Source organism: Octopus bimaculoides, chromosome 7, assembly GCF_046866305.1.
Source record: "Octopus bimaculoides isolate indiv1 chromosome 7, ASM4686630v1, whole genome shotgun sequence".
Taxonomy (NCBI): domain Eukaryota; kingdom Metazoa; phylum Mollusca; class Cephalopoda; order Octopoda; family Octopodidae; genus Octopus; species Octopus bimaculoides.
In genome coordinates this window covers 89455818-89481610 of record NC_142934.1, presented here as the reverse complement: position 1 = coordinate 89481610, position 25793 = coordinate 89455818, and the positions used below count along the sequence as shown (strand labels likewise).

Here is a 25793-nt window from a genome sequence, read left to right as displayed (position 1 = left end):
GTGTGTGTGTAGGTATGTACATATATGTATGCATATATTATTTATATTATTATCTATATATATAAAAATGAGAATGTGTGTCTGTCTGTCTGTCTGTGTGAATCCCTAAAACTCGAGAACTACGCAACCAATTTCATTCAAATTTTATACATGCCTTACTTAGGGTTCCAGTTGTGTTTTAGTCAAAAAAATTTTAACTTCTTGCAGAGTTCGAGCCCACGGCAACATAATATCTCCTCCACTATTTAAGTATTACGTGTCAAAAGTGAAACAAAAACACTCATGTCAAATACTTTCACTTTAAAAATGAAACTATTCTACTAACTGAAACAATCACATTTCGATACTGTAATGACAGATACTTTCAGAGAGAGAGAAAGAGATGTATATGTACACGTATATGCATAGATATATATAGATATAGATCTATATGCATACATGTATATGTATACATATGTGTAGATGTATATATATATATAGATGTACATGTAATATGTACACATTTATACATATATATACATGCATACAGATATCTATACATATATACACCCATCACACACAAACACACACATTAGTCATTTGTTTTCTTATCCAAAACTACGTCAAAAGTACTGAACGGATCTTTATGAAATTTGAAAATTATATTCTATGTATAACGGCCATAACTCCCATGAAAATTCATATATTTTTGATGTTGATGAAATTTTAACCCGAACATAACAGATGAGCATTATTTGTAATCCAACGGTACAACAGTGTAAGACTACCCTTTCAGATATACTTACATTGTGATTTCTGCAATGTGGTGCATAAATTGTCAAGTAAATGAGACGCATCTTTGCCTCCACTGATTCACTTGCAAAGTGTTGAGTAAAATTATTTCGTTGCAGACCTCCTTTGGGTCTTTTTATTATCACTGCGACACACATAGTCCCCAGTTGGTAACATTGATTTCAAGGCCCTCCTAGATGAGAGACTGGCATTCCACTTAATGTCTATGTTCCATGCTGGCATGGATTGGAGCGTTATTAATGTAGAAATATGGTATCGTAGCTACTAACAGTTGAGGGTTGCGTAGTCTAGACGGCGTTTTTAGATTTCATTATTCTCTTTAACCCGGGCAAAGCCGGGTATTTCTGCTAGTAATATATATATATATATATATATATATATATTGGTTGTGTCATATCCATCAGATAATAAGTACATAAGTACTGCAATATGGAACCTCAATATCAGGCTTTTGAGGGCCAAAAGCTGAACACGGTCATCAAAAGCTGTTGTGAGATTTTCTATGAGAAGAACTTTCACATGTGTTGAGCATTTGCTCTTGTACCACCTCGGAACTATATATATAAATATGTATCTCTGTATGTTTACTCTCTTTTTACTCTTTTACTTGTTTCAGTCATTTGACTGAGGTCATGCTGGAGCACTGCCTTTAGTCAAGCAAATCGACTCCAGGACTTATTCTTTGTAAGCCTAGTACTTATTCTATCGGTCTCTTTGCTGAACCGCTAAGTATATGGGGACGTGAATACACCAGCATCGCTTGTCAAGCGATGTTAGGGGGATAAATACAGAAACACACACACATATATATATATATATATATATATATATATATATATATATATATGACGGGCTTCTTTCAGTTTCTGTCTACCAGATCCACTCACAAGGTTGTGGTCGGTCCGAGGCTATAGTAGAAGACACTTGCCCAAGGTGCCACACAGTGGGACTGAACCCGGAACCATGTGGTTCATAATCAAGCTACTTACCACACAGCCACTTCTCTGCTGTTTGTGAACATTTTGAAAAATTATAATTCTACTTCACCCATTTAATTTAATTTTCTTTTGTTTCTCAATGTTTAGGTTCCTCAAATCCTTGGATCCACACCCTCAACAACAACAACAATAACATCATCATCATCATCCAAAGGACCAACCATTGAAGACACAGAATCACAGTTTGAATTGATGTTAGAAAGTCTAGACTGAAAACAATAAACCATATTTGATAACATAAGGGACACACAGACATATTAGACAAATTCTGATTACAGCAATGCATATTCAAGCTAAAAAGGTTTCAGGGCCTTAAAAGCTTCTGGGAAGCCCAACTTCGTATAAAGGACCTGAAGTGATGTTTTTGAACCGTTGGGGTGGGGTGGGGGGTGCATCTTACGTACCATCAAATATGATGGTAGTGCTTAAGCTAAATTTTTTACTGAGCAAAATGACCTGAGCAGATGAGTGTATTTATGTTATGTGTGTGTGTGTTGTTGTATAAAGCTGTATAAGTGATTCTATTTGTAGATGCACATATCTTTATTTTTTTCATCTATCACTTGTTTCAGTCAGTAGATTGCGACTCTGCTGGGGCACCGAAGAAGCTTTAGTCAAATGAATCTTAAGCCTGGTACTTTATTCTATCAGGCTCTTTTGCCAAACCACTAAGTTACAGGGATGTAAACCTATCACCAGCATTGATGGGGAACAAGCACAGACACAAAGACATACACACATATGTGTGTGTGTGTGAGTATATATATATATTTTTTTAATATACATATGACGGGCTTCTTTCAGTTTCCATCTACCAAATCCACTCACAAGGTATTTTGGTTGGCCTGAGGCTATAGTAGAAGACACATGATTGTGAAGCAAGCTTCTCATCACACAGCCACACCTCTGCCTATGTACTGCCCTTAATGTTTGTGATTGTTCATTTTACACCAGTTTTTCTTTGCTAACATGGGCGAAACATTTATTAAGGTTTTTGTTTTAGTTTCTCATAGCTGTAAATGCATAAATGTGTGCATATATAAGATGTAAGAAAAAAATGGCATAAAAATGGATACAGACAATAAGTACTTAGACTGGACTATGGAATCTAGTGTGGCCCCTGGCTCCTGGCAAGCTGTCCAACCCATGCCAGCATGGAAAACAGACTCTATATGATGATAATTAGACAAAGAACCTAAAATCTAATTATTTACATTTGACAGATATTTGTCCTCATCTTGTTTGTTGTTAACACAACGTTTCAGCTGATATACTCTCCAGCCTTCATCAGGTATCTTGGGGAAATTTCAAACCTGGATTCTCATTCCTAAGGTATTTTTCGATGTTATTATTATTATTATTCAAGTCACTGCCCACGTGCAAATGGCGTAGTGGTTAAGAGTGCAGGCTACTAACCCCAAGATTCCAAGTTCGATTCCAGGCAGTGACTTGAATAATAATAACATTGAAAAACACCTTAGGAATGAGAACCCAGGTTCGAAATTCCCCCAAGACACCTGATGAAGACTGGAGGGTATATCAGCCGAAACCTTGTGTTAACAAACAAGATGAGGACAAATATCCATCAAATGTAAATAATGTACATAATTCCTCATCTCTTAAATATAGAACTCTAAAATCCAATGTTGAACAAAGGGATATAGAATCAGTGTCAATCAGAGTTGATTGAAGGTAATGTATCAGTTGAGCTAATGAAAGTGTAAAATAAAAAGCTGAACAGGTAATGGCAAAGATATGAAATTATTTCAAACATAATTATAGAAATGGGTATAAAGATTTACAGATTCAGCAGGAAAACTGGAGAATCAAAAGAGCAAATGTTCACAGTTATTCCTCATAGAAAGGTATTAATTATAGAATGTCAGATGAAAGAGGAAAATTTAAGTAGGCCCTCGTATCAATTCAACCTGGACAGGTCAGTAAAAATCCTGGGAATTGCTACTCAAGCCTTGCTACTCCACTCTCTTACTTGTGAGGTTTGAGTAGGAATTCCTGGGGTCTTTACCTACCTGACTCAATTGTCAGGATCACTTTGCAATGGGTTTCACAACATCAAAGAAAACATGGCCGACTGAGGGACATGTGGCAGAGAACAATAACAAAAGATCTTAAACATAAAGAATTAACAATGTAACAAGCTGTCAAGGACACTTTCGGGGTTAGAAGGTGGAATGATCTTACCATCGCCTCAAGTGCCACAAGGCACAATGAGAACCAAACGAATGAACATCCAGGTTGAAATGATACAAAGGACTACTTGAATTCCCCTCTGTGTCATGAATGACATTACAGTGTGAATGTCTCTACTGATTCTCCAGGTTTTTCTGCTAAATTCTGTATTTTTATACTCATTTTCTTATGCTCGGGTATGGCTGTGTGGTAAGAAGCTTGCTTCCCAACCACATGGTTCTGGGTTCAGTCCCACTATGTGACATCTTGGGCAAGTGTCTTGTCAAAGCCTTATGAGTGGATTTGGTACACGGAAACTGAAAGAAGCCCATCATGTGTGTATGTCTGTTTTCCCATCATCAATACTTGACAACCAGTGTTGGTGTGTTTACATCCCTGTAACTTAGTACTCCAGCAAAAGAGACAACTAGAATAAGTATCAAGTTTTAAAAAACGGTATTAGAGTTGATCCATTTGACTAAAAATTCTTCAAAGTGGTGCCCCAGCATGGCCACAGTCTAATGACTGAAGCAAATAAAAGATAAAGGATTTCTACAACTATATTATAAATGATTTGATGCTCTTACAATTTAATGTGTGTGTGTATAATGCTATGTGCACACATTTTAGTCTGCAACACAATTCATTTAAAACTGAGGCAAAGCTATTCTAAGAATTAACCCTTTTGTTACTATATTTCTGTTGAGATGTTCTGTGTTTCTTTCAATTACTTTTAAATATAACAAAGAATTTAGTAAAATAACTTAGTTATCATTAAGTTAATGTTAGGAACATAAATTGTGACTAAGGTTTGGTGGAAGATTTTAATTCAAAACTTATGAAAACAAAACATTTGTACTCAGAGCCAGAGGTGCTTTCAGCCAGGTTGGTAACGAAAAGGTTAAAGAGCTCAGAACTTGGAGATGAAAATTAAAACAAAACTGGAAAACACACAATACAGATATGACAAGTACCTTCTTATTTCAGGACCATGCAAGGTTTTAATGAATTGATTTCTTGTCTCTTCAGCCAGGAACTAAAAGGACTGTTGGTTTGGTAATCTTCATTCTGTTGGTCTGTGCTTTTGATGCCTAATGAAATTAAAAAAAAAATTCTTGTAAAACAGATAAGGGTTGACAACAAGAAGGGCATCCAACAGTAAAATACTGCTTCAAATATCAGTCTAACCCATGCAATATAGAAGAATGGATGTAAAATGACCAATACGCATATAAATATACATGCACAAACACAGAAAAAATTATATCAATAACGAGTAAGATTTATGAGATAAAGAGGAGACACATAATAGTAATTGAAGCCAGACAAGCAAAAGTATGTGACTGAAAAGTGTAGAAATATAAAGCAAAAGAACAAAGAAGTGTACAATGAAGATAAGCCCACCAAAGAAAGAAACAGAAGAGAATCTAATAGTTTGAGTGATACTTTTTATCAAAGGGAAGTAAAAGGATTAAAAGATGCAAGAGAAAAATATGATACTAAATTCATGGTATCTATTTACATATCTGTGTTTGTGTGTATCTGTTCATGACAGAGTGTAAGTATAACTTGAAGAAAGATTTATATTTGTGTGTGTGTTTGTGTTTATACACATGTTTATCTAAATGCGAATGCTTTGCAGCAAACATGAAGTTGGTGGATGGTAGTGATTGCGCAGTGGTAGTGGCAATGGTTATAATTACACATGCTCAGAAATGATGTTTGTTTTATTAATACTTTGAGATAGTATTTAGTTTGGAACTTTGAATTTTTTCGTCACTTCAACTTGATTGATTGAACGATTTATAATTAAAGATTTATAATTTCTTACCCATTTATATGAAATAAATACAAAAAATATTTAAAAAAAAAAAATAATTAGACAAAATGGCGAGTTATATTTAATCATTCGTTTATTCTTTTGAGCCCTTTTTGCATTGCAGCTTGTGGAATTCTAATTCCTACCAGGCACCAACCTGATATTCATACCAGACCTGCACACTGAGAGTTCACAGTTTCACAAACATGGATATGTGATTAGTATGTTGCAGGAAAGAATTGTAAGAGAGATTCTTTAAGCTGGGCCAACTGGCTGGTGACCTAACAGTAAAGTAAGAGAGATAGAGAGGTTTAGATGATATCTGTAGCCTCAGTTGGTCATGCTTGGGTGTCCAGCAGAAAAGTGTAACGATAGTTGCTTCTGATAGGACCCTATGGAAGAGCTACCTGGGAACTCTAACCTCTATAAACTCTCCCAGAAATAATGAGTGCAGAATATAGTTGGATGGATTTATTTATTCAAATGCTTAGTTCTTTCTGGAACAATGCTTCCACTTATGAGCTCTGTGCTGACATGGAAAATGATATACTTGAGCATTTTACTAGAGAACTTCTCAAGAAAGAATGTCTAAAGTAATCTTTGAATTTAGGGCTCAAAGAGGTGGATCAGTAATCACAAGGTATCCCATCTTTTCTTCTAATTATTCTACCCATTCATCACCCAAATTGATGCTTTATTCATCAATTTCATCTCAGACCAGTTTTCTTTTCAACACACTCTTCTTTTACTTGTTTCAGTCATTGGACTGTGGTCATGCTGGGGCACCACTCTGAAGGGTTTTAGTCAAACAATTCACCCCAATACTTTTTTTTTTTAAATTTTTAAAGTCTGATATTTATTCTATCAATCTTACTTGCTGAACTGCTAAGTTATGGGGATGTAAACAAGTCAACAGCAGTTTGCCAAGTAGTTAGCAGGAATGGATAAACACACACTCTAAGTTTCTGCTACCGAGTCTCCTTACAAATCATTGGTCAGTTCTAGGCTATAGTAGAAGACACCCAAGGTGACACACAGTAGGACTGAACCTAAAACCATGTGGTTGCAAAGCAAGCTTCTTAACCACACAACTATACCTTCTGGCTGTGTAAAATTAAGAGATTCGGCTGCTGTTTCTAGCCAGTTGAGCAACCATACACTGGCCTCTTTGTTGGCTTCCATTCACACAAATACTTTATAACTATTTAATACTTTCAAAATTCTGATATTTTGTGTATTAGCTTTCTGTACACACACACACACACACAGAGGGAGGGGAAGAGACCTTTCAACTGTTTAATCCCTAACTACAATAAGATGTAGTGTATTGACATTTTGTTCACAGATATATCATGTTTAATCCCTTTAAAACCATGATAGATTCCTGTGTGTGAACATTTTCAAAGGGAGAAGGAGAGAGAGAGGTTTAATCCATTTGTAACTAGTATAAGCTCTACTGTACTGCATTTTGTTCAAATAAAAATCTATCTGAATTGTTTAACTCTCTCAAAACGTCAGTGTTCTGGTATTTTCAAATGTATAAACTCTCATTTACCACTATTTTCAAAACCAATATATTTTCTGCTTAATCCTATTCTGTGACAAAATGCAGCACAATGGGTCTTGAGGAACCAATTGTGCCACAGTAAAAAACACCAATATACTTAGGATTCACACTGCATTGTGTATACAATATCACCATCATTTAATGGCTGTTTTCCATACTTGCATGAGTTCAGACAGAATTTGTTGTGGCAGATTATTCCCCAACCAGATGCTCTTCCTGTTGGCAACCCCCTTCACTTGTTTCTAAGCAAGGTAATATTTCCCATGGCTTGGAATGATTACCCCAGGAGACTGTATATGAATAACAACACTTGTGTGATTGTGATTATCATTTACAACTATCACATAATGTCTAGACAAGGACACACACACACACACACACAAACATATGGACGGATATTTGTCCTCACCTTGTTGGTTGTTATCACAACATTTCGGCTGATGTATTCTCCAGCCTTCATCAGGTGTTCTGGTGAAATTTCAGACCCAACCCTTTATTTGACTAATGGGGTACACTGTTCCCATTCCTAAGGTATGTTGCTGGTGTTATTTTTCTGTTGCCTAGGATTGAACTTAAAATCCGAGGATTAGTCGCCCACACTCTTATTCAGTAAGTTCAATCCCAGGCAAGGACTTGAAAAATAACATCAGCAACATACCTCAGGAACGAAAACAGTGTACCCCATTAGTCAAATAAAGATACTGAGAGATCACACAGAGGACCCCCCCCCCCCATTGTCTTGTGTTAATTAGACAAACACACTGCTAAGAGAACTCTAAAGTTGATTAGCTGGTGCCCCATTCATTCAGCTTGACCAGCAGTAAACTTGAACTACAGGTATGGAGAGGTCTGCATATATTAACAGCTAAATTTATGAGATACAAGTTGTTATGAAGTTATAAATACAAGGGTGGCCCAAAAGTAGGTTTACAGTTATTCAACTGTCTCTTTTGCACTCACATATTAACAGTTTAGATCTTAATTATAAATAGTATGAAACCATTATTTTATGCTAATTTAGTTAATTTTGTCAAGCTCTCTTTTCAGTTTGTAAGATAGAAATTTAACCTTTTCGTAACTGTATTTATTTCGAGATGCTCTGTGTTTCTTTCCATTACTTTAAATATAACAAAGAATTTAGTAAAAATAACTTAGTTAAACTTCACAATCTTCACAATGGATTCTGCAAATAGCCAAATTCGTCCTACAAGCGACAGTAGGTGTTCAACATAAATGCACAGGTCAGCAATACTATGGCAAGAAAAGTGTAGAGGTTCCGTTTTCATCCAACACCTTTGTATTTATTCAAGGAACAGGGCATCTTTATTAACCTGATTGTCACTGCTGATTCCTACAAGAGAGATAGAGCTTCCCGTTATGTCTGGCCAACCGTGCTTTGGCTCCTGCGAAACCTCCATGGGGATTTCTTCAGATGGGTCAATCACCTCCATAAGATTCCAGATGGCTCGCTTTCATCTTCTGACTCACTTTTAGTAGCTTTTTCCTCAATGCCGTCACCATCAAATAGTTCTGAGCCTTCAATACTGTTTGCACGCTTGACCCCTTTCGGTGGAATTAAGCTCTTGGTGACTCTCTTGAGTAGTATCTTGGCAGGGTTTGGACATCATCTTTAGACAACTCTCTCGTATCAATGGGCCGACGAGGTGCATGATTCAGTCTGACATCTTATAATGTTCAAAGCTATCAAAAGCGTTCGTGGCTCACGTCGACTTGAAAGCAGCTTTGACATCAATCTCACAACTTGCATGTGATTGATGTAGCATCTGCATCATCTCAGATCGATTGGGCATGGCTATTTTATTCGGAGTTTGAACTAACTTTTCTAGCATCTTTGCTTTCTCTATTCCGTGATATTTTGCTTTCAGTTGCTTATGCAAATGTGTATCGTTAACTTGAACAAATCTGGTGATACCACCGCCGATTATAACTAGCACATAACTCCTTTTCCAGAAGGCGTCTCTCACCTCCAGCATCAAATACACCATGTAATTATTGAACACATAAATGACAAAGTTTGCAATTAAAAACATATTGAATCAGTTTGGAAGATGTTTAATAGTATAGATAAGTACAGGTGTCGATTTAATATGTCTGTACAGTATCCTAGTTAGGAATAGAATTATAACAGAAAACTTAAGTGTATGCTTCGTTGACGTCATAGTATTCTAAAAAATATAGAATTCCAAGAGTTATCTCCCTTACAAATAATCGAAATAATGGTTTCAAATTTTGGCACAAGGCCAGCAATTTCGGTGGAGTGGGGTAAGTCGATTACATGGACCCCAGTATGCAACTTGTACTTATTTTTATCGACCCAGAACAGACAAAAGGTAAAGATCTGCTGTTCATTCTTCAATGTATAATTATTTTTTGATAGCTTTTTAATGCTCTCTGTTTTAATAGTGTTGATGCTAACTTAGCTTCTGTTATTTCATGCAGACTGCATGTCTGAGTTATTTATCATCCAAGACAGATTAACTGTTCAGATGCTGTCACAACCACTTCATTATGTTCAAGGCCAAGGCATAGTATTCCCAACATCTATGCAGGCACTATCTAGTAGGCTTGCCAGTAATAGTGTTGAGTTGAAGTTCTGTTGGCCCAGAGAAGGTCACAAGAAAATACTCCTCTGATAAAATTTCTCTTTTTCTTGTCTGTACTGGACACCGTAAAGAATATTTCATAATTTTAGGATATTTTTTTTATTCTTTTACCTGTTTCAGTCATTTGACTGCAGCCATGCTGGAGCACTGCCTCTAGTCAAACAAATCAACCCCAGGACTTATTCCTTGTAAGCCTAGTACTTATTCTATAGGTCTCTTTTGCCGAACTGCTAATTTATGGGGACGTAAACATACCAACATTGGTTGTCAAGTGATGGGGAGGGGACACAGACGCACAAACATATATATATACTACTGGCTTCTTTCAGTTTCCGTCAACCAAATCCACTCAAGAATTTGATCAGCCCGAGACGATAATAGAAGACATTTGCCCAAAGTGCTACTCAGTGGGGTTGAACCCGGAACCATGTGGTTGAGAAGCAAGCTTCTTACCACACAGCCATGTGCAGCATTATTCCAACATTATGTCTTATAAATCTAATAATAACCGGGATGTTGCTTTTCATCCATCCCTAAAACACAAGTAATAAGAAGAAGACTTATTCACAATACCCAGCCATGGTGCTGTGTGTGAAGAAGCCAGGGTGAAATCTGTATCAATTAGTCAAATTGACCCCAATACTTGATAAGTATTTCTCATGAATCCTTACATGAAAGCCTGAATTTTCAGTGGTATCTCAGCAACCCAATAGCATTTTGGAACTATGCACTGAAAGCTAGTGAGAGAGCCTCTTCATTGTTCTCTTAACAAAACCAATAGAAAACCTTCCCACAAATCCCATTGTCATCTTAATAAAGCAGGACACGCTGGCTCCTGTGATCCTGGGTGCATTGAGTTTAAGAAAAAAAAATGTAGTAGTAACAGCCAGAATGCTTTTGAGAATAAATTCAATCAGAATTTACCTAGGGATAAACAAAAAGGCACTGCTACCAACTACACTAAAGGCTAGTTCTTTAGATTAAAAAAAAAAGCGGGGACTAGTTAATGACATTCATTATCATCATCATTTAGCCCTTTTGATACCAACCCGGCTGAAACTGGCTCTGAAGTACAAATGTCTTATTTTCATAAATTTTGAATTAAAATCTTTCACCAAACCTTAGTCACAATTTATGTTCCTAACACTAGTTTCATAACTTAGTTATTTTACTAAATTCTTTGTTGTATTTAAAATTAATCGAAAGAAACACAGAGAATCTCAACAGAAATATGGTAACTAAAGAGTTAACAAATGATTAATTTAACCCTTTTGATACCAACCTAGCTGAAACCACCTCTCGCTCTGTAGTACAAATGTCTTGCTTTTAAAAGTCTTAAATTAAAATCTTCCACCAAACCTTAGTCAGAATTTATGTTCCTAACACTAGCTTAATGGTAACTAAGTTATTTTACTAAATTCTTTGTTGTATTTAAGATTAATTGAAAGAAACACAGAGCATCTCAACAGAAATATGGTAGCAAAAGGGTTAACAAATGTTTAATTTAACCCTTTTGATACCAGCCTGGCTGAAACCAGTTCTGGCTCTGAGTACAAATGTCTTGTTTCCATAAGTTCTGAATTAAAATCTTCCACCAAACCTGAGTCACAATTTATGTTCCTAACACTAGCTTAATGAAAACTAAGTTATTTTACTAAATTCTTTGTTGTATCTAAAATTAATGGAAAGAAACACAGAATATCTCAACAGAAATATGGTAACAAAAGGGTTAACAAATGATTAATTTAACCCTTTTGATACCAACCTGGCTGAAACTACCTCTGGCTCTATAGTACAAATGTCTTGTTTTCATAAGTTTTGATTTAAGATCTTCCATCAAACCTTAGTCACAATTTATGTTCCTAACACTAGCTTGATGATAACTAAGTTATTTTAGTAAATTCTTTGTTGTATTTAAAATTAATTGAAAGAAACACAGAGAATCTCAAAAATAAATATGGTAACGAAAAGGTTAATGTCTGTTTTCCATGCTAGCATGAGTTGGATGGCTCAACAGGATTTGGTAAGACCAAAGGTTGCACTACTAAGTTCAATCATGTTCTGGCTTGTTTCTCCAGGTAGATGCCCTTCCTAATACCAATCACTTTACAGAGTGTATCAGGTACTTTTTATGTGGTACCAGAATAAACAAGGTCACCAAGTACTTTGCAATGACCTGGCATATTATTGATATCTATTTGTAATGAGTCTTCATGGAAGCCATAACCAGATCTGATAAGATCTGAACCCCCAAAACACAAAGCAGAAGTAAACCCTGGAAGATATTTAGCTCAACATAGTTCTTTTTCTGTCACTCAATCTTAACAGGTTTCAAATTTTTAAAAAACAGAAGACAAATGTAAATCCTGAAATACTACATTCAGCATCATTTAACATCCTCTTTTCCATGCCTGCATCAGTCAGACAAAATTTATTGAACCAGGTTCTCTACAGCTGGATACCCTTTCTATCACAAACCCTCGCTTGTTTCCAGAGCGAGACATGCTTTTCACAATATAATGGAAATGAACAATCTCACTCGTATGATGGTGAGGCTCATTTACAACCATCGTATGATGTCTAGACAAGGATACAACACACACATGTACATACAAACACATTTACACATGCACACACACACATATACATACAAATATACACACACATGTATAGGTACATGGATGGCTGTGCAATAAGAAGTTAGCTTCTCAACGGCATGGTTCCAAGTTCAATCCCAATGAATGGCACCATGTGCAAGAGTTTTCTACTATAGCCACAGGCCGGCCAAAGCTTTGAGTGGATTTGGTAGACGGAAACTGAAAGAAACCCGTCGTATATACATGTATGCATATACGTGTCTCTTTCAGTACCCTACCACTGCTTGACAACTGGTGTTGGCTAGTTTATGTTCCCGTATCTAAGCGGTTCGGCAAAAATAACCAGGCTTTAAAAATAAGTAAAATACTAGCGTAAATTTGCTCAACTAAAACTTTTCAATGCGATGCCCCAGCATGGCCGCAGTCGAATGACTGAAACCAAAAAATATCTTTTTAACCCTAACATTCCCAGTTGATCCCACTTTAATTATACCATAAAACCTTTGGAAACACATTATAAACCTTTTAGCATGACTATTGTACCAGCTGCTGCCTAATTAAAATTAAACGAAAAGCAAAATTGCTGAGTGAGAATTATTAGAATCCAAAACAATAATAAAAGTGTAAAATTTTTTTAAATCCATTTTTTGTTGTTGTTGCAATAACATTAGCTAATTAGTGACCACCTTACCTGGTTACTCACTACCTGTTAGAAATTTTTTTACGCAATATGTTGTTCCTGAATAGCTTAAACTTTGGCGCCGGAAATTGTTTGTCTATTGATTGCTTACATCGTAAATACGAACGCACGTGCTTGGCGCTAAATCTAAATGGCCGCCATCTTCACTAACGCTGTAACATTGATTTACTTTTATAACACACGACTACCTGTTGGCCTGACATGAACGTATGCTGCACAAAGAGAATATCGACATAGACCATAGCAATTAAGTCTGGTCTTCTTTAACTGATTCATAATTATTCAGTATCGAAAGAAAGCGGAAACAGCAAAATACCTGACCAAATGTTTCATTCTTCGCTACTCCGAGTTCACATATAAGATGGATCAACTTTGCTCTTCAACTTTCCGTATTCGACAAAATTTATAGTTGAAAATTAACTGTAGCCGATGTTGTCGATTGTTAGCAATTTTGTGTCATAAGAAATCAATTTTCATTATTTTCGGTGACGAGTATAGTAAGAAGTGTGCTTCCGTGAGCTAGCTTCCATTTCTATAACTGATGCCATTTTACTTTACAAAATTGACAATTGCTGTGTAGCTGTAACATGACACCTTGGTCCTTGTGTCACACCTTATAACTCAAAAGCAATGTATTCGTCTAGTTTGTATCATCAAAGAGACAGATAGATAAACAAAAGCATGAACAGTTAGTCTCAGGTTATCAAATAATTGGCGATCTTTCGGGACTAGATAGAAATAACTTCCGGTCGTTGTGCACACGCATACTGATTTACATTATCGTATAGTGTGTTTATGTGTTTAAAGTTTGAGAACTGTATGAATCTGAGGGGAGAAGGTTTAAGTTTAGTGGGCCATTCATTTTTTTTTCTATTTAATGTTGTCTTTTCATATTTTGAAGTCATTTAAAAACATAAACACATTATACGATATGGTAATCAGTATGCGTGCGCACATCGACCGGAAGTTATGGGATCTAGTACCAAAAGATCCGCCCAAATCATTAATTTATAACATTGAATAGAGATATATAAACATACCATACATTTCGTTTCATTATACGCACATCAACTCGACCTATAGCCATAGCCAACTAATTTAGGCAAGGCCTGTATCTCTGCACTTAATATCGTTATATATGATAGATAGATAGATATACATACATACACACCTAACTATCAAAGCTATATATATATATATATATATATATATATATATATATATATATATATATATATATATGTGAGTAAAAATAAATACAAAAAAAGGGGGTTTTGTATGATTATGTATAGAGGAATATATTATTTTGTTTAAAAGAGTTCCAACACTGTCTGTTTTTTTATGTTTTATTTATATTCCTGCAAAACCAATGTGGGATATAGAATATGGAATATACAATATAATATACAATATATAATATAAAATAAAAATGGATGGTACAATGAAATAAAGTATTGAATGTCTTATTGAATATATGGAATATGTCTTATTGAATAGATGAAATATTGAGTGTTCAATATGAAGGATTAAATATATAAAGGCGAATACGTATTTTCTATACCTTGTGGTATTTCATCATGGCCGGTATGACAGTACCATCCATTTTTATTTTATATTATATATTGTATATTCCATATCCCACATTGGTTTTGCAGGAATATAAATAAAACATAAAAAACAGACAGTGTTGGAATTCTTTTAAACAAAATAATATATATATATATATATATATATATATATATTACACAAAAAAGGGTTCACGAAATGATGAAATAATTTTAGTTACCATGTGAAGTGAGGAGTGGAAACCCCATTAGCATGTTAATTCTTCAACAGAGCGGCGAAAAAGACGAAGGCATTGTTTACCTAGATGACACCACAATCTCCTGTCTTACAATTCAGAGATCAAACCAGCGAGAAACCATAGGCACGTGGTGTGGATTTTTCTTTTGTGAGCCTACCATAAATAATTTTATAAATTAAACGCATAAAAATGTCAAGTTTACTCGGAGCTTTTGAACGAATAACTGTGTCACGCTCCTCTTTTTTTTTTTTTTTACTCTCTGTTGAAGTGTAAGAGACTGGAACGTTACACTTTCTACTCTTCATGGTAATTAAGCTCATCTGGTGTTATACACACTTTTCAGTCTATAGTTGGAGACACAAACCCTCATTACAATCCTCAGATTCCCTTACCTATTTACCTACCTCCTATTTCAGCGACATTATTCGATGAAAGACACTGTCAAGATATTTGATATGGCTTCTCTTTACAATCAAACTAACCTGCTATTGTTTTGCTTTTACTGTATCGGTGTATCACTTTTAAAGCAGCCCAACCTTGAAATAGAACATTAATAAAATTAATCAACAAGTAATACTGCCTTAAATTTTAGAGCAATCCAACCACCCAGCAAAATCTTTAATGGTATTCAGCTCACTCGAACTAAAGCTGCCTCACATTACATATCCGAATAAAACCAGTGGTTTAAATTTGAGTATAGCACAAAACTCAAATGTAAGCCGTTTCATTACTTTATTAAAAGAGGGAGTTGTAAATAGGTAACCCAAAATATGAACAACTTACTTCAGTAAACAGAAGTATCAGTGTAAATGTTTTGTTAGTTTTTCAATGGCTTTAAAAGAAGCAGGCTCCGTGTGGTCGAGTTTTACTTGACGTACGAAATATACAAAAGAACTTTGGCGGTGACCCAATGGTCCGTTAAAGGACATAGGAAACTGTGTCATTCTTGCTATTCCCAGAGAGTAATATGAGGCTATAAACAAAAGGCTTCCTCAGATATTCGAGATAGAAATGCAGACATGATTCACTCGACATAAATGGTGTCCGAGAAAAAAAGTCACTGGAAGAAGGTCACATTTTATTTAAATGCTATAATCAAAATAATAAAACAAATATTTTAAATTGGTTATTAACTAACAGTAAGTGACTCGTACACAATTTATATTTGGTGACATTAAACATATTGGACGGTGGGGAGCCCTTTTTATTTAATTTCTTAAGCATAATAAGAAAAAGAAACAAAAAACTTCAGTCATTTATTGACAATTCATGAGGACAGAAAACATCTTATATAGTATCATGGCATTATTTTGTCTATTCAGTATATTCACTGTTGATGACTAAGACATATATTCCAGCCGACGCCACTAGAAAAAAAAAAAAAAGCTATTAGTCTTGTGGTTCTACGGTCGAGCGACTTCTGTCTTGTGATTTTTTCCCCTTTCAAACAAGATTCTAAGAAACTAGTAATGGTCTACGTAAAAAAAAAAAAAAAGTAACTTTAAACAGTTCAAAAGGGAAATATATTGGTTTACAGTGAAGATTAAGATTTCGAGCAAGCAAATTGAATATCTTTACACGAAACGTTACAATTTTTTATCTTTCTTACAATAAATCAATTTTCGTCTTTGAGATGTTTGGAAAAGAAAAGTGAATACGATTTTTATTTGTTAGGTATGTAATTATTTTAATGAATAGATATAATCAAATCTGACTAAAGTACATTTTCATTTAAATGAATGTTATCATAGTGAGCAATTGCATAACTAATTAGTAGTATATATCATTTACATTTGACGGGTATTTGTCCTCATCTTGCTTGTTGTTAATACATTTCGGCTGGTATACCCTCCAGCCTTTATCAGGTGTCTTGGGGAAACTTCAAACCTGGGTTCTCATTCCTAAGGTATTTTTTTATGTTGTTATCATCATCATCATCATCATTCAGGTCTTGGGGAAATTTCGAACCTGGCTTCTCACTCTTAAGGTAGTTTTCGATATTATTATTATTATTATTATTATTTTATGTTTAACTTTTGTTTTGCATTTGTACAAGTTGGATCCAAGTCTCACCCAGAGACCTCAAGAGACAACAAGTTAGAAGTTCATGTAGGTGTTATGCCTAGGGTACCATATATTTGGATTTGTACAGTTTTGTTCAAGTGAATGTTTAAGAAACCATAAGAAAATTATGTTTGCTTTAAAATTTGAGATCACATAGACAGTATTTTACGTAGGATATGGGCAGTTCCCATGAGCACTATCTTTTGGACTTCAGCCATTTTGGGGTTTCCTGGTATCTGAGCTAGGTAGTAATCAGCCCGTTTCGCTGTCATTCCCAGGGCACCTATGACAATAGGTATTGTTTTCGTCTTCAGATTCCACATTTTGCTAATTTCTATTTCAAGATCTTTATATTTGCTCAGTTTTTGGTAGGTCTTGACAGATACGTTTATATCAATTGGGACAGTCATATCAATGAGGAGGCATGATTTTTGTCTGAAGTCTTTCAGTATGATGTCTGGCCTATTTGCGTCTATCTTTCTGTCAGTTTGAATGGTGAAGTTCCAGAGGAGTGCAATGTGATCATTTTCAAGTACTGGGGGTGGTTTGTGTTCCCACCAGTTTTTATCATGGGGCAAGTCCAGGTTTTTGCATATTACCCAGTGAATATATTGTGCAGCTCTATCATGCCTGTTGAGATACTCTGTAGGCGCAAGCAGACTGCACATGGAGACAACATGATCGATGGTCTCATTTTGTTGTTGGCATATACGACATAATGGGGAGCTGCCGTTCTTTAATATGTTGGCCTGGTAGTTCTTTGTAGGTAGGCATTGATCTTGGGCTGCTATGATAAACCCCTCTGTTTCTGATTTCAATCCAGAGGCCATTAACCATTGGTGGGTAAGGGCTTTGTCAATATCTGCATTATTCGCTCTCTTTGGGTATTTGCCATTGAGAGGTTTTCCATGCCATTTTTCAGTCATAATAGCTAAGGCAGCAATTTTAGCACGGGTTTTCAAGCGCTTAGCTTTTTCTGTAGGTGTTTCTAGTTCGTCTAATTCTTGAATTTGTTGCAATTGGAATTCACTTAGATATTCCTTTGCCTGTTTTGTTACTGAGTAAGATGCTTTCTTGCTTTCATATTTTAAGACAAGTTTTAGCATCCAGTCCTCAGAGTTTTTCATATAGGTGTCTAGGCCAATTGTGGCTACCTTCATTGATAATGCCAGCTGTAGTAGTCCTCGACCTCCCTCTTTTCTTGGCAGATAAAGACGTTCTATATCTGCCTTAGGGTGGTGCATTCTATGCATTGTCAACAGTTTTCGTATTTTTCTGTCAACATTACATATTTCAGTAATTGACCAGTTAACGATGTTGAAACTGTAAGTCACGACTGGTATGGCTAGAGCATTGATCGCTTCGATCCTGTTTCTCGCGTTCAGCTCTGTCTTCAGTATTGCTCTCACCCTGCGATAACATTCTCTTCTGATCCTTTCCCTCATCACTGAGTGCTTGATATTGTCCCCTTCAATTACCCCTAGGTATTTGTAGCTCTCCGCTGGTTCTAACTCTTTTATGACATTTTGCTGGTCAAGGTTCACATTAGATGTGTTTGTCATTTTTCCTTTGATAAAGATAGCTTTTGCACATTTATCAAGGCCAAATTGCATCCTGATGTCATCACTGAATTGTTTAACAATCGCTAGTAGGCCTTTGAGTTGTTGGTCATTTTTTGCAAAGAGCTTTAAATCATCCATGTAAATGAGATGATTTATATTTTTATCAAATATTTTATAACCATACTGTGCATCATTGAGCAATTTTGAGAGCGGTATTAGGGCTAGACAGAAGAGGAGTGGTGATAGTGAGTCACCCTGGAAAATGCCACATGAAATTCTTACATCTCCAGCATTTAGAGATTCATTGTCATTGTTCAACATCAGTGTGGTTCTCCATGATCTCATACTTACAGATAAAAAGTTTCGCAGAGTAGGAGCTATTTTATACATTTCCAGACATTTCCTAATCCAGCTATGTGGTAGGCTATCAAAGGCCTTTTTATAGTCTATCCAGGCTATTGACAAGTTTTTGTGTCGCTTGTGACAATCTTCTAAGATCATCTTATTGATGAGTAGCTGATCTTTACAACCATAAGATCCACGTTTACATCCCTTTTGCTCATTAGGGAATATGCTACTTTCTATTAAAAAACTATAGGTGTACTCGGTTAGGACAGATGTTAGCGTCTTATACATTGTTGTTAAGCAGGTTATGGGGCGATAATTTTTTGGTTCGTTTGTTTCCTCATTTTTTGGAAGCAGGAATGTTAAACCATTAACTAGCCAAGAGGGCATCAAACTAGGATTTTGCAAAACATCATTGTAAAGTTTTGTTAGCAGTTCATGGCTTTCTGGGAAGGCATTCAACCAGAAGTTAGGAATTTTATCCTTTCCTGGAGACTTCCATTTGCTTGACCTCCTGAGAGCAGATCTTATATCTTCTACCCTGACCCCCTCCCACTTTTGCTCCTCTAAGGAGTCTAGGTCTGTAGCTATTCTATCAATCCAAGGGGCCTTTTCATTGTGTGTTTTATCTTCTGCCCAGATTTTATTCCAAAATTCTTGCACTTCTTCTTTTGATGGGACAGACTTTATTGTTACTGGTGTTTTCCCTATCTTCCTGTAGAAATTTTTGGGGTTATTTTTGAACATGTTATTATCTCGGAAGAATTTAACACGCTTTTCATACCTTGCTATGCGGGCAGCTTTAGCACATACCTTTTGCTTGATGGTTTCTATGGTGGCATCAATGTCAACTATGGTTTTCATGTTATATTTTTTCTTTAGTTTTTGGGTCTTTGTAGGTTTGATACTCTTGTCAAATTTAAGGTTTTTCAAACATTCTATGTCAGATCTAAGCAGCTTAATTTGGTGTTGAATGCGTTCTTGCCAAGAAGGCTTTTTGTGGGAGTGTTGTCTTTTTCTAATCTTTTCACCACATAGAATCGTTGAGATTCTTGCGGATGCATAGTACAGGTGGTTGAGATCTGTAATATCAACATCATTAGCTGAAATTATATCCTTAAGTGCAAGGCGGATTTTACCAATTATTTTCAGGTTTTGGTTAGAATTGCGAATTTTGGGGAGAGTGTCGCGTTCATTCATACTAGTTTCTTTAATTTTCAGCCATTCAATCATGATTTGATTTTTTAGATCATGTAGTTCTGTTGCGTCGATTTCTGTATGACTTCCTTCATCTATTTGATTTTCACCTGCCTTAGTGTTTATGGTTGGTTCAGAGAGTATTTTATTTTGCCTATCAGTTACCTTAACTCTTTCAATTATTACTGTATTTTCATCAGCCTTGGGCTGGTTTATAATTATTTCCTCTGTAGTATCTTCTTTAGCTGCAGTTTCATTCTTTTTATCCTTTACTGCTTGCTTAATTTGGTCAATCTCTATTTCAGTTAGTAATTTTTTTTTTATAATGTTTCTTCTGACGTTGGCAAGTTTATTACTGTCTATGTAGGGTCTTACTGCAAGGTGTTTCTGTCTCCAGTTTAAGTAGGTTTGTACAGTATTAGATTTATCTGTAGGGAAATATATGGCACGGTAGAAGGCTCTAAGAACTTCTTTATTATCTTCCCTAGACCATTTTTCATTCTTTATCTTTTGGTTATTTGATGACGAGCATGGATGGCCATCTGTTGGAATATTCCGGTTGTGGGGTACTTCCAGCTCCTGTGTGTCGGGAAGATTTGAACCAGTAGCAGATTTCTCGTCTCGGATCTGGTTCATTATCCGAGTAAGTGGTCCTTTATAATCCGGTCTATGACCATTGCGGTTTATATTTTGTTTTATTAACAGTGAGGCATAACAAGCTTCGACGTTGACGCTAGGGGACGGATCTGTCTGTTTAGGGTAAGTTTTTTGAGACAACACCGTCTCCGAGCTTTCGTGACGTAGCTTCTTAAGGCTAGCAGATCTATTTCGAGTGAGTGGCCCTTTGTGATTCGGTCGATAACCACTCTGGTTTGTGATCTGCCTTGTTATCATTGAGGCATGACGAGCTTTGGCGTTGACATTCGGGGACGGATTTGTCTGTTTAGGGTCAGTTTTTTGAGACAACACCGTCACCGAGTTCTCAGCATGTAAACATTGCTCGTAGCGTAGTTTTTTAAGGCTAGCAGATCGGTATTCATCTGTATTTTTTTTGTTGATAGATTTATCTCCAGGCATAGTGTATTTTTGTGTGTGTGTGGCGTTTTAAACTTATGAATGGTTCACTGTCTGTATTTGTTCACAAAATGAAAATAAACAAAGAAGAAAGAAAAAAAGTTTTGGTTTTGCTTCGTTTGTGATATGTGTTTTCGTATCCGTAAGTGTGTCCTGTGATTTTTACGTAGTTCTGTAAACATTAAGATGCATGTGTAGTTCTATGGGTATCAAAACGTATATATCATTGTGTACACGTTCAAGTGTATGCGTAATTATTCAATATATGTACTTACTATTTTGTTCCATTTCTTTTTTTTTATATAGTTTGTAAACTTTCCGGTGTTGGTTTTGCGTGTGTGATCGCACGTGTTTCATTGAGACATCGTGCATAGGAGGTCCTGTGCTTTGTATTGCAGTGAAATTTCATTTTTTAAGATTAAAAATATTCTTAAAAAAATTATCTTCGTTAAAAGACCGCTTCCTTCAAATCTTCCACCGGTTCTTTTGGCTAATTCCATCGATGTTATTGGATTAGATATGTTTTTGTATAGGGAGCCCGGTGTAGCACATCCATGTTGTTATTCAGCCCGGTGCTATTCCTCTTATTATTATTATTATTATTATTATTATTATTATTATTCAAATCACTGCCTAGAATCAAACTCGGAATCTTAGGGTTACTAGTGGTTAAGAGCGCGGGCTACTAACTCCAAGATTCCGAGTTCGATTCTAAGCAGTGACCTGAATAATAATAACATCGAAAAAATATCTTAGGAATGAGAACCCAGGTTCGAAATTTCCTCAAGACACCTGATGAAGGCTGGAGGGTATACCAGCCGAAACGTTGTTAACAAACAAGATAAGGACAAATATCCGTCAAATGTAAATAATGTACATAATTTCCCATCTCTCAAATATAGAACAGTACTAGCTCAATATCTAATCTTTTTTTTTTTTTAGCAAAACACGGGAGATGCATGTTTATGCTTTATGTAACCTCGTCAGCAAAATTCTTCAAAAGAAAACAGGCGCTAATTTTTCACTCTCACTTGTATACAATATAATAAATTTAAGCGAGTCTTTCATCTCTACATTGACAAGCATCTCTGCATTGGTCAACAGCTGGAATTCCACTTGGGACTGGAACAAGAGAATGATTGCCTTACAGAATTAATTTTCATCCGTCCTTAACCTCTGACCAAACACCACCGGGGCATATAGACGTATTACAGTCATGCTATTTAGCTCTCTTTAGTTTTGAGCCGCAGGTCCAATTAGCCTTCCACAGAAGGTAGCATAGAAGTCCGCACGGAGTGCGGTTTTTAAGCCAGTATTTAATATTTATAGCGCGGAGGACGCATATTAACCATTCAACACACACACACACACACACACACACACACACACAGATTGTTTATGTCACTTGGACATTTATTACCTGATGACAAAATTTTCGTCAACCAATTAAATGAAATGAAGTTGGCAATTTTTGTGTTTTCCAAAGGCTAATATGTCTCCACGCTGTAATTGCTTTAGCTTCCACACGCGGTCTCAAATCAAATCACTTGTCTAACAAATACATCTCCAAAATATTTTACTTATGGTAGCACGCAAGACATCTAGAAGGATTTCTTAATAATATAGAATTGACTAGGACTAATATCTGAAAGTCAAGTCATTTCTCGTATTATATTTTATTACTATTTACTGAAAACCTACTCTTTGGGACGCAGATTTCGAAAATCTAATCCGTTTTTCTCTAGGACGCACCGTTTCAGTGGCATACATACAAACAAAAATGTCCTGTTGTTGATGTTGAAATCCCGATGAAGGAGCCTTGGATCTAGGTTAGAAACCGGCTCTTTCTCTATTGGCAAGAAATCTTGAAATAAAACTGAACAATGACATGCATGCACGCATGCAAGCACATATTTAAAACAGTTCGATTCAACGCGTGTGTAGACAGCCTTCCCCTAAATGAATATATTACAAAATGTTTGCGAGTTTCATTCGTGTTTGTAACACACGCAACCCAGTTTCATCCATAATAGTCTTACATAGCGGAAATGGTGAACAACAACTCCCATTGCAACAAAGTCATGCGCTGTCAGTTAATAAGTGATTTCAAATATCTTTTGTTGTATTTAATTGTTTACGTTATTGAAATAAATTGACTATTCTCCTAGCTGAATTTTCGACTTTTTCCCTTGTGACTTTTTTCCCCCCGGACGCCGCTTGTGCAATCCACACATCCTGTACCATTTACGCTAATTGTCTACACTGTGATACTGCACTCAAGCTCTCGATCGACTTAGCCGTCAAATATCTCATATATTAAAAAAAAAAGTGAAATGACACGGATAATGTTATAAATAAATAATATATAGATACGATGGTGACGCCAGGTACGTCTTTGATGACAAGTCTGGTAGATCAACCCTGATTTAGGGCTAAGCAATAAGAGCAACGATAAAAGTCACTGCATGTTGGAGTCCTCAATGAGATACAGTAAATTTTGTGGAGAAAGGTTTAGATGGGTCTTGATATGTTGGTATGAAATTTAGGCTGTGTGTGCCGTGCCATAATAAAACCTGCTCCAACATTGTTTAACTGAATTTGAGAATAGTTTGCAGTTATATTAATAACAGAGATGAAAATAAATCTCTTTTCAGAAATGAAAAGTTTCGTTTGAAAGGAGGAAAAAATACACCGACAATTCTTTTATCCCAGAGTTGAGCTTCACCCTAGGAACTTTGTCTTCTTAAGGGCTTGTTGTCTGGGTCCACTTGCATAGCGTCTTCATCCACATCTCTGGCTGTGCTCCCCGCGTTTTACTCATACAATCCCTTTTTACGCAGGAGCCTCTAGAATATGATAGAACATTCTATATAATATGGGGCGATATTACTACAACCCGACTGCTTGATATTCAAGGTATGTCGTTTAATCTAAGTGTAGTCTGATCCTAGTTTCTAAACCTGCAAGGTTTCGATTCTGGGCTTCGCTACAGGGTAATGTCAGCTTAATTAGTTTTTGCCGATGGAGGACATGACTAATTTGATTGGATTCTATGGTTTCCTATTTTATTTCAATTTGTAAACTTCTTGTATTTCTTCTGTGAAACAGTTTGAATCCAGATAAACTAAGGACGGATTGTGTAAGCAAATAATCCATACAAAAGTGGAATAAACTACTTTGCTGTGAAGGAGAGAATTCTAACGTTACAGGATAGTTCGACGAAGGGCCCTGCACGCAACGTTATGTTAGCTTTTCCTTTTTCACAGAAAAAGGTTTCTTCTTGGAATGTTTGACTAATCTCGTTTATTGTGGCATAAAGTTTATTCCTTTCTATTACTTTCTGCCGTCAAAAACAAGCGTCATACATATGTAGGTCCAGTTTTCTTAGAATGTCAGGAACAGACCGAAAAACTTGCTTGACGGTAGTTCTTCTTTTGGAGATTTCTCCTGCTATCTGCTCGCTCCATAGCAAGTTTCCTCTTGTCGACATGGAACATTATGCAAGTTACTGACGCTGCACTATTTCAATAAATATCTAATAGTATTTCTTAACCTTATTAAGCCGCGCGTCCTACAAATATATATTTTAAATGGGCACCCCACCGTGAACGGACATATTTACTGTATATCCCGCAAAAGCAGTTTTAATTAAAATCTTATTGAAAATTTTACACACTGGTTATTGACTTGGTCTCCATTCAAGAGTAACTTACATGTCACCAAAATATTGCCACGCCCAATCTTGAGAAACTCCAATCTAACATGCTCTAATACTGTCCACCTGACTGCAAATAGGTGTTATGAGAAAGTACAGATCACAACAGTAAAAAAGTAGCAGTCATCACCGAACTAAGCACCTTTCGTTAATTAGCTTGTCTCATTCGGCTCAACCGTTTGCGAAAATTTGGTTTGAAGTGGGTTGGGATCCACCATTCGGATCTTTACCCAAGAATCGCTTCTCAGAAGACGAGGTCTTCGCGTAGAGATCGAACGGCCCGAAGGGTTTGAAGTTCACACACACACACACACTCACACACACACACACACACACACACACACACACACACACACACACACACACACACACACACACACAGAGTGTTTATCAGAATATAACTAGTCTTGATGTCCATTCCTTTGTATCAAAACTCCCTATCTGTCACTATCTAGTAACATGCCTTCGTTTAACCTCACCCTCTTTCTCTTTACATTAAATTTTTTCCTTAGTTTTTCCTTGTATTTATATATTTTTTGTATTAATATTGACACTTCTACAAATTTTTTTGTTTTGCTCTGTTTCTTTAAAATTTCAAATACGTAGACTCCCCCACACACATATACACAACCTCATACACATACATAAACTGACACACACACACATATATATATATATATATAAAATGTGCACATATACATATGGTCCCTCCCACCACTTTAAAAAATATTATTCTGTTTCCTGT

The 25793-nt window shown here is 36.0% G+C and overlaps 1 protein-coding gene and 1 long non-coding RNA gene across 6 annotated transcripts in view; one reads left to right on the top strand and one right to left on the bottom strand.

Annotated features, from left to right (window-relative positions):
• Positions 1-4959, top strand: part of LOC106884146 (doublecortin domain-containing protein 1) — a 228254-nt gene extending 223295 nt beyond the window's left edge. For both annotated transcript variants that reach the window (XM_089355596.1, XM_089355597.1), the window contains one exon: positions 1878-4959. In XM_089355596.1, coding sequence (XP_089211722.1) covers positions 1878-2003 — 126 coding nt within the window. In that variant the 3' untranslated portion in view covers positions 2004-4959. The remainder of the gene's footprint in view (positions 1-1877) is intronic.
• The window catches only part of LOC149134801 (uncharacterized), a 49218-nt gene that overhangs the window by 13137 nt on the left and 10288 nt on the right, over positions 1-25793 (bottom strand). For 2 of the 4 annotated variants that reach the window (XR_016242687.1, XR_016242686.1), the window contains exon 2: positions 4955-5071. This is a non-coding gene — a long non-coding RNA (uncharacterized LOC149134801). Of the gene's footprint in view, positions 1-4954; positions 5072-13603; positions 13742-15073; positions 15241-25793 lie in introns of those variants that run through there. The other 2 variants (XR_016242685.1, XR_016242684.1) reach the window with 2 other exon arrangements.